A 10,083-nucleotide genomic window follows, 5' to 3' on the forward strand; every position below is an offset into this window, starting at 1 on the left:
CGCCCCTGAGTGGAACCCCGCCCCCAAAGCCAAGCGGCGCATGCCCAGGAAGCTTGCACCGCCTTTTTGGCTTTGACAGGCGTGGACCCCGCCCCTCAGCTGAGCCCTGTGCGACAGCCGGGGCCCCGCCCCCGGGCTCAGGCGGCGCTCCTCCTCGGTGGTGTCCATTGGCCGGAGAACACGGAAGCTCCACCCACGGGCCTTTATGCGCATGCTCTTCCAGCTCCTGACGCGAGCGTAGTAGGGAGGTGCAGGTGTTGTCATGGAGGCCGCTGCGAAGCTGGGGCAGGCGGAGGAGGTCCCCGGAAACCAAAGAGTTCAGCGGGTGACAGGTCCGGGAGGTTCGCAGGGAGGGAGTCCGGCCGGGGAAAGAAGCCCTCACGGAGCATCTAGTCTCCTGGGCTGCGCGGGAGGCCGAGGGCGGGCGCTTACGGGCTGTGTTCCTGGGTATGTGTCGCAGGAGCCTTGGTGGAGCGCACCTCGACCCCCGGCGGCGTGGCCCTGGTGAGCCCCTACCACACCCACCGGGCCGGGGACCCCTTAGACCTCGTGGCGCTCGCAGAGCAGGTGCAGAAGGTAAGGAGGTGCGGCTGGGGCAGTAAATAACTGTCTTCGTTCACGTTTGGCCCTGCGTCCTACGACTGGGACCTCACAACTACTTAGTGTGGGGTAACATTTGTTTTGTCTGCATTTTACAACACGGGAAAACTGATTGTCCTTGACTCGAACTCTGATCTTCTGAGACTGAAGGCTTTTTCAGCCGCAACATGTATAATCTCCTTTGCCGGGAAGTTTTGCACAGCACTTTCAATATTCAGCATTTAATTTGGGCCCTCGGACAGCCCTGTAAGGTAGGCAGTGCCGAAGTTCTTCCTCCCATTTTACAGGTGAAGAAAAGTTTCCGTGGAAGTTTCAGGATTGCTCTAACGCAGATTCTGCAGGGATGCATAGTCCACTTACTTTAAACTGCTTCTCATAAGATCTTTATCTGTGACCTGAATGCTTTTAGAACTTAACAACTTCTAGAAGGACGAGGGCTCTTAAGTTTTGTCTTGTGCTTTCATTCACTGGACACAACATTCCGAACCCCAGTGCTTATTGCCAAAAGTTAAAAAAGGAGGAAATGCGAAATAACAGAAAAAGCACTGGAAGTTTGGACACATGCATGTTAATCCCACTTTTTATTTTATTTTTTTTTTAAGTAGGCTCCACACCCAGCGTGGAGCCCAACGCAGCTTGAACTCACCACAGTGAGATTAAGACCTAAGCTGAGATCAAGAATCTTTCTCTTAGCCAACTGAGCCATCCAGGTGCCCTCCCCCCCAACTTTTGATATTAACTTGCATGTGACTTGAGGCAAATTACTTTTCTCTGGACTTCAGCTTCTTTTGAAAGATTTATTTATTTGAGAGAGAGGGAGAGTGCACACGGAGCGGGGAGGAGCAGAGGAAGAGAGACAGAATCTTCAAGCAGACTCCCTGCTGAGCACGTTGTGAGGCTCAAACCCAGGACCCTGAGATCATGACCTGAGCCAAAATCAAGTGTCTCACGCTTAACCTACTGAGCCACCCAGGCACCCTTTGACTTCAGTTTCTTTATCCGTAAAATGCGGGGTTTCAACTAGGAGAGCTTCTAGAGCTAAAGCTGTGAAAAATTCCATCCAGTTTTACCAAGACTTCCAGTCGCAGAACCCTCTTCAGTGTGTAGTGATACAGGGCCCTGCTGCTTTAATGCTTCTGATATCCCTCATCCTTGTATGTACTGTGTCACATTTGGCCTTGGTTATATTCAGAGGTCTTTATTTTGCTTGAAAATATTTAATTATTAATGTGCTCAAATTCCCTCACATATTTCTGTACTTCAGGGGTTTTTTGTTTTTTAAAATTTATTTATTTGAGAGAGATCGAGAGAGAGAGAGAGAGAGAGAGAGAGCGGGTGTGCGCATGCATGAGCGGGTGGGGCAGAAGAAGGAGAGAGAATCTCAAGCAGACTCCATGCTGAGCGTGGAGCCCGAAGCAGGGCTTGATCTCAGGACCCTGAGATCATGACCTCAGTTGAAACCAAGTTGGACGCTTAACTGACTGTGCCACTGAGGCACAACCTGAGTTTTTTTTTTTTAACTAAGACATATTTGAATGCTTAGGAAAGTGCCTTTGATTCAAACTTTGTGACTTCTCTTATCTATAGAGATGGGGAGCCAAGTATAACTTTTATGGATTAGGAGAATATGATGTGTCTGTTTAATTGGATCACTTACTGGGAGAGAGGCAACCAGGCCCAAAGCTTAGGCATATATTTTCGTGGGTTACTGAATGACCATCCTGTTTATTACAGTAGCCTGAAACAAAGACGGAACATTTTTGCCCTTCAGCGTATAATCTAGGGAAATATAGAGGGTGCATTATTGTGCTCCTTTTTTCCACTATTATTAATATTGAGTAGCTGAAATAAAAACACTAGAGACAAATAGATTGAATCAAGCATATTTACTGTGTCCTGAAATGTACTTTCTAGCAGGACTGACTGCTGATACACCATTTCAGTATTAATGTGTGTTCAGAAAGAGGTCTGGTATTAAGGCATGACATTTGGAATCAGACTGATCTCTGTTCACATCTTCAACTGCCACTTATTAGCTGTGAACGCTTGGACAGGTTGCTTCACCTCTCTGAGTATAGTTCCTAAAATGAGACTGAAGTTACTATCTCTAACTTCATAAGGTGTTATAAAAAACTAAATGAGATAATATATGTGAAGGGTCTCAGAGTGATTGGGGCCAGAGTTTGTGTTTAGTAATTATAACTACTTTTCTCCTCATTTCTGTTTGAATTAGGCTCTTTTGTTTACAAGGGAGAGATTTGCTGCTACCACCTTAAGAAAAAGACTAATAACGAAGCTACTCCACTCCTAACCTAGAACTGTCTTAGCTCTAGAGACCACGGAGTCTCTCCTTGGCTATAAGGTGCTTCATTGTCTTGGGAACAAAATGCAGCACTTTCACCGTGGGCCATACGGCCTTGCGTGATCCGGTCCCTGTCCCCTTCTTTAACATCCCGCTAACTACTGTTCAGACGCTTCTTCAGTTTTGTGCCTGTTTGGCCCTTTCCTTTTGTTCAGACCCAAGTCAAATGTCACATCCTTGGTGAGGCCTTGTCTGCAGAAGGCTATACCCCACCCCAACCAAATGACAGTATTATTAAATTGAATTTGCCTCTAGGCTACACACATATTCCAATCCCTACAGCCCTCATCACTCCCTGTTATTAAACCATTCACTTCACTCACTTGTTACCTTTGATCTCCTTCTACCACATAATTATGGTTATTTCCTTCATAGTAGCGCATCATTATTCTGAGTCCGTGTAATACCAGGGCCAGTTGTCTTTCTTGTTGGTGTCTGCATTACTCACCAGAGCTGTGCTGTGCATTGTGGGAGCCTCTAGCCATAGGCGGTTGTTGAGCCCTTGGAACGTACTTAACGGAATTTTAAATTGTATGTAATTTTAACTAATTTACATTTTAAAACCTGATAATTGAGGCAATTATTGGACACTTTTAAGCATATTTGGAACAAGCTGAGTATGTGAATTGACTCTTTCAACTGTAAATTTTATGGAGTCCAAACACAGGTTGAGTGATCAAAATTCGGCATCCCAGTTGACAGTGTGGGGATATAAAATATACACTTACCATGAAATATAAAATATCTCATTAACATTGTTTTATACTCATTACATGTTGGAATGATAATGTTTTTTGATATATTGGGTTAAATATATTATTAGAATTAATTTCACTTGTTTTTACTTTTAGCACAAATGCTAGAAAATTAAAAATTACATATGTTACTTGATCATGTTCTAAAGGCCAGTGTATTAGGCTGTAATCTTGACAGAGGTAGGGACGGACCTCTTTCTCTGATTTGCCAGTGCACCCAGGGCATGGCATGGTGTCTGACACACAGTGGTTGCTCAGTCTGCATTTGTGGAACAGATAGATGATTGACCCTGTTGACTCAGTTGTTTATGTTTTCTCATGATACTGCCTTATACCTGACTTTTACCTTGAGCGTCCTTAACTAACTCTCTTGATATTTCTAAGTTCAAGTTTAACCTTCTAATTTCTTTTCCTTAACTTAATTGTATACCACTGGACATTAATCAGCTTTTCTTGAAAGTAAACTGGAAGTCTTTGACAAATTTCTGATGCCTGGATGATAATCCTTCCTAGTACCTGGATCAGTCACACCAGTCTCTCTGGCTTTGAAAATTATTTGATTTATTTTAAGCTGTTTCCGTTGCCTTCAATTGCATTTCCTAGCACATGACAGGCGGTCTTCTATGTACATTATAACTTTGTTGCAGGTCTACATCCTAGTGCTGTCTTTAAAAATACATTTGATGTAGCCATTAGGAATGCAAGTATAAGTTAAGATATAACTTAGGTTTGACGTAAATAATTCAGCCAAAGTGATGGTGAGATTAATTGGTAGTTTCTGTATATAGCTAGATTCCTACATAACAGGTGATAAGAGCCATATCACAAGTATCTTTGGAATTTTATTGTAAGTCCTGTCCCTGATTTCTGAAATACTTAAACATGAGAAAACAGATGAGGCCTGAGGAATGAGTGCGTTTACGCAGGCAAAGAGTAAGGGGGCGAACATGTTAAATCAAGGAGAGGGCGTATTCGGTTATTTGGTAGCACGTGAGAACAGGGCATGTAGGACGACTGAAGTTCAGTGTTACTAGAATATAGAGTGAAGAGGGGAGAAAGCTATGGGACACAGAAGAGAAGGAGGGCCTAGTTCTGTGGTGTGGGGCATGTCAGGGGAGGCTTCTCATAAGCGTGCTGTTGGGGCTGAGTGGAAGACGAGGGAGAGGAGTGGGAGCTCACGGGGGAATGGTGAGAAGAATTCTTTAGGCACAAGTGAAGATGTTGAGATAACTCTTCACGCTGGGCTCTAAATAACACTGTAGAAGTCTTATCCTTTTTCCACCCACCCTTTGGTTTTGTCTTACTTTTAGGCTGATGAATTCATCCGAGCAAATGCCACCAATAAACTGACGGTCATAGCTGAGGAAATCCAACATTTACAAGAACAAGCCAGGAAAGTAAGTGACAGCTTGTAGACAAGCATTCATTTGCTTCATTTAATTCACAGAATTGACTGATCTTGATTATAATAATTTAACTTATTTGTCTTCAGTACCTTCTAGAAATACAGGAGTGTTGAGTGAAATAGAGTAGGCCCAAGAGGTTAGGTAGCAGGTAAGCTTTTTCACCAGAGACAGTTTCAGTGAGGTAAAGCATTTTGAGCAGGAAAATAGGTTCTCAGTTATAAAAGAAATGCACTTACTACAGAAAAATAGGAAAGAAATTTAAAAGCCATTCATAGCCAGTCGTGTTAGACATTTTGAAAGATAATCCTTTTAAAGGCATTTTTACAGCTTAGTAGCAGTCCTAAGTTTTGTCTCTTCAGAATCATCTGGATCCTAGTAGTGACTAATTGCTAAGGGGGAGTAATTCCTAAGCATTGAGTAATTTCCAGATTTTGTTGGGGAGAATCCGTGTGTGAGCGCCTGTTACATGTGGTGCTGAGCTTGTCCCATCTCTGTGGGTCTTAGGTGTTGGAAGATGCTCACAGAGACGCTGATTTGCACCGTGTAGCCTGTAATATAGTCAAAAAGCCCGGCAGCATTTACTACCTTTATAAACGGGAGAGCGGTCAGCAGTATTTTTCTATTATTTCTCCAAAGGTAAGAACGTCTATTTTTTACTGGTAGAAGTGGCTACAATTAGCTTTTGTTTATCACGGTCTTAATACACCATCGTGAAGAATTTGTCACTATTGAAACATCAACAAGTCCCCAGTGATATTTTAGATTTCAGAGATGTTCTGCTAGATAGTAAGACAGTATTTAAGACAATTGATAAAATAAGTTGGGTTTGAATACTATTGAATTTTTTACTGAAGAATCCAGCTATTATTTTTTTCAAATGAATATGATACATCAAATTGAGGGCATAGTATGTTTCTTTTCTTCCTGTCTGTGAAAAAAATAAACCCTCTGTTGGTTGGTTATTTATTTATTTTTTTTACAATAAATACTTTGGAACAACTGATAATAAGATTCTTTTACATTTGGACGAAATTAAGTACATTTTTACTTGACTATATATATTCTCAACTTTGGAAAATACCAGGCAGTGTTTCTGTTTGTAAAAAAATAATAGCTTCATCTTGCTAACTGGTGGTGCTTTTGTTTGTTTAAAAAAAAAAAAAAAGGCTTCATCTTGCTAACCAGTGATTAGAATATATAGAAAAATATCCAAAAGGAGGGGCGCCTGGGTGGCTTAGTTGTTAAGCATCTGCCTTCGGCTCAGGTCATGATCCCAGGGTTCTGGGATCAGCCCCGCATCAGGCCCCCTGCTTAGCGGGGAGTCTGCTTCTGCCTCTGCCTGCTGTTCTGCCTGCTTGTGCTCTCTCACTCTTTCTCTGTCAAATAAATAAATAAATCTTCTTTTTTTTTTTTTGAAGATTTTATTTATTTCTTTGACGGAGAGCACAAGCAGGGGGAGCAGCAGGCAGAGGGAGAAGCAGGCTCCCTTCTGAGCAGGGAGCCTGATGCGGGGCTCGATCCCAGGACTCTGGGATTGTGACCTGAGCCGAAGGCAGAGGCCCAACAACTGAGCCACCCAGGCACCCCAATAAGTAAATCTTAAAAAAAAAAAAATCCAAAGGGTCACATGCCATATGAGTCTATGTATTTATAAAGTAATTTCAAAACTTTTCAAATGTGGTAATGAACATTATATAAAAATCTCATGCTTTCCTGCCAAATATATGAAATAATGTTTATAACTGAATGGTATATACTTTTGAAACAGAATATATCCAGGCCAACCAGTAATGACCATTAATTTCCTAATAAGCAGAAATAAAATGAATTATTTAAGAGTTTTAAAAAAAATTTATTTTTGCACAAAAATCTTCTCTGGCCTTTGAGAAAATGTAGGCATAAGAGTTGGTAAATGTTTTCTAGAAAATTGGAGGTGTTGTAAGCCCAGGCATGACTTAAAAAATACACATGAAAAATACACTTAAGTTATTTCACAGTCCTTTCTGCTAAGAGAGGTTTCTGGTGTGTGATGCAATGAGGATGGTTCTGACTGGTCTGAAGCAAACAACCAAAACAGAAATCCGTGGCATAAAATGAGGAAATGGACCCAATTTCTTTGCCCCCTACCCTAATGAGCACTGACTCCTTTGCCTTCTCTAGGAATGGGGGACAGGTTGTCCGCATGATTTCCTTGGTGCCTACAAGCTACAGCATGACTTGTCCTGGACTCCATATGAGGACATTGAGAAGCGCGATGCCAAAATCAACATAGTGAACAAGTTGCTGAGCCAGCCGGCGGCCTTGCCTCCAGCCCCTGAACTCTCCTTCCAGTGACCGACTGAGAGCGGACACTCGTAAATAGCTCTCACGGCAAGGACCTGTCACCACCTTGTTGTCCTCATTTTCTGCCTTGATGGGAGGTGCCCTGAGAATTGAGGTATTGTGGGTGAATCATGAACTTCTTGAATGGAGACCCTGTGTGGGGCACCTGGGTGGCTCAGTTGGTTAAGCAGTTAAGCTTCTGCCTTTGGCTTAGGTCATGTCCCTGGGGTCCTGGGATCGAGCCCCATGGCGGGCTCCCTGCTCAGCGGGGAGCCTGTTCTTCCCTCTGCCCCTCCCCCTACTCGTGCTTGCGTGCTCTCTCTCTCACCCTCTCACCTCTTCTCTCTCTCTCTCTCTCAAATAAATAAAATCTTTAAAAAAAAAAAAAGGAAAGAGACCCTGCGTGAATATAAATGCTGTCGTTACTACTTTTAGTTAGGATAGTAATGAATCCTGTCAGTCTCTTGGGATCCTCTGTGGGTCACAGGTACCCAGCCAGTCACTTTCAGAGTATTGGCCAGTGTACTTTCCTTCTCCTTTTTCTCCGTCTGTTCTCCCCAAGTCAGAATATTAGAAAAAGAAGAGTTTCTTTTTCTCACATAAAAGTTCATGAGGCATATTCCAGAGAGGACTGTTTTTCATCTTTTGTACCTGGAAGTGTTTGAGATTAGGTTGGGGTTGAACATAGGGGGGAAGAAGGAGACAAAGCATTAGAGGGACTCTTAACTGCAGAGAACAAACCGCGGGTTGCTGGAGGGAGGTGGGTGGGGGATGGGCTAGACGGTGATGGGGATTAAGGAGGCACCTGTTGTGATGAGCACTGGGTGTTGTACATAAGTGATAAATCCCTTAATTCTACTCCTGAAACCAATATTGCACTACATGTTAACTAACTAGAATTTAAATAAAAACTTGAAACTTAAAAAAAAAAAAAAAAAAGATTGGGTTGAGGCTAGTTAGCAGTTAGTACAGCTCCAGCACAGGACGGGGCTGGAACCTGACAGGTCACCCAGGTGGTACTTGGTCACTCATTTCACAGGGGCTGCTCTGTGGAGTCAGCTGCAAGTCTCTGGTGGGGACGTCCTTGGAGACACACACACACATTAGTGGTTCAGTAGCTGATTCTGACCACAGAAAGTTTCCCAGGTTTTCACAAGCTTCTGCCCTGCCTGCTAGTGACACAGTTTGGGCAGGTGCTTGTTAGTCGTCTGTTGCTGCACACATGACCAGAAATGTGGTTTAAAACAACACGTGTTTATGACTCCATAGTTTCTCTGGGTCAGGAGTTGAGGCATGCTTCCTGGGCCCTGTGCTTCAGGGTTTTCACAGGCTGCAATCTGATGTTTGGCCAGGGCTGGGTTCTCATCTGAAGGCTGGAAAAGGATCTGTCTCCAAGCTCACTTAAGTTGTTGGCAGAATTTCAGTTCCTCAAGGGTGCTGGACTGAGGTTGTTGACTGTGTTTACTAACAGACTATTAGCCAAAAACTGACTTCAGTTCCTTGCCACATGGGTCTCCCCGACATGGCAACTTGATGAAAGCAAACAAGGACGAGTCTGCCAGCAGGACAGAAGTTACTGTCTTGTGTAGGCTTCGTCACGGTAGTGCCATCTCATCCTTTTGCTGTATTCTGTCAGTTAGAAGCAAGTCAGAGGCAAGCCCACACTCGAAGGAGGGAATTACACAAGGGCATGAATACCAGAAGGCAGAAATCATTGAGCAGATCTTGGAATCCCTGCCACAGTGCTCAGTTGAGAGGGAGAAAAGAAGGTCCTGGGTAAAAAGGCAGTACTACCAACTGGTTAAGCATGGTAGGGTTCAAGTCACAGATTGGACTCGACTCTCAGCTCTGACAAGATAACCTCCCCAGCTGGCATCCCCGCTTCCTCCTGGATCCCTTCTTCAGTCCATTCTGCATACAGTCATCAGCTTGATCTTTCTGTTTTATTTTAATTTTTTTTTAAAGATTTTATTCACTTGACAGAGTGAGAGAGCACAGGCAGGGGGAGTGGTGGGCAGAGGGAGGAGGAGACCGGGCTCCTGCAGAGCAGGGGGAGCCTGATGTGGGACTTGATCCCAGGACCCCGGGATCATGAACTGAGTCGAAGGCAGTCGCCCAACCAACTGAGCCACTCCGGCGCCCCAGCTTGATCTTTTTAAAATACAAATCCCTCCTCACTCGACATTTTCTAACCATTGGAGCAAAAAAAACACAACAGTTTGAAAAAAAGTTCCTGCTGTTCAATAAGGTGCACTTCCCTCACTGACCACCAGGGAGTGCCATTGCTCTTTGCGGCTTCAGCCAATGACCAAGCTTGGGGAAAGTACGTGGCAATGCGGTGATTTTGGAGGTAGCATCTCAGAGTGGGGAACTAGGACCCCATGGTTGTAGACAATAACCGTTTTCCATTCACCCATCCATCTACCCATTCAACCTCTTTACAAGTGTTAAGTGCCGTCTAGGTTCCAGGTTCTGGAGAATAACACAGCTGAGTAAAACAGACACCTGTGTCCAGGGAGCTCTCAGTCTAGTGGGGGGAAACCGAGTCAACAATTACCACGTGGTGTAAAAAAAGGCTGTGATAGTGGTATGCGTGCAATATGGAGCGCCATGGAAGGATACCTAACTCAGCTTGGAG

The 10,083-nt window shown here is 43.9% G+C and overlaps 1 protein-coding gene across 2 annotated transcripts; it reads left to right on the top strand.

Annotated features, from left to right (window-relative positions):
* Positions 1-188: 188 nt before the first annotated feature.
* On the top strand, positions 189-7,725 carry C2H1orf50 (chromosome 2 C1orf50 homolog). 2 transcript variants are annotated; one of them, XM_002929417.4, is made up of 5 exons: positions 189-332; positions 461-576; positions 5,028-5,114; positions 5,628-5,759; positions 7,284-7,725. In XM_002929417.4, the coding sequence occupies exons 1-5, from the start codon at positions 263-265 to the stop codon at positions 7,455-7,457; spliced, it is 579 nt and encodes a 192-aa protein (XP_002929463.1). In that variant the 5' UTR covers positions 189-262; the 3' UTR covers positions 7,458-7,725. The 2 variants fall into 2 exon arrangements, with proteins under 2 accessions (XP_002929463.1, XP_011235741.1); XM_011237439.3 differs by lacking the exon at positions 5,628-5,759.
* The last annotated feature ends 2,358 nt before the right edge of the window (positions 7,726-10,083 follow it).

Source organism: Ailuropoda melanoleuca, chromosome 2, assembly GCF_002007445.2.
Source record: "Ailuropoda melanoleuca isolate Jingjing chromosome 2, ASM200744v2, whole genome shotgun sequence".
NCBI lineage: Eukaryota > Metazoa > Chordata > Mammalia > Carnivora > Ursidae > Ailuropoda > Ailuropoda melanoleuca.

Excerpts from the sequence above, each read along its gene's own strand:
- C2H1orf50 (XM_002929417.4), top strand. The coding sequence starts at position 263 with ATGGAGGCCGCTGCGAAGCTGGGGCAGGCGGAGGAGGTCCCCGGAAAC. Across the intron at positions 577-5,027 it reads TCGCAGAGCAGGTGCAGAAG|GCTGATGAATTCATCCGAGC; the intron begins GTAAGGAGGTGC and ends TCTTACTTTTAG. Across the intron at positions 5,115-5,627 it reads TACAAGAACAAGCCAGGAAA|GTGTTGGAAGATGCTCACAG; the intron begins GTAAGTGACAGC and ends TGTGGGTCTTAG.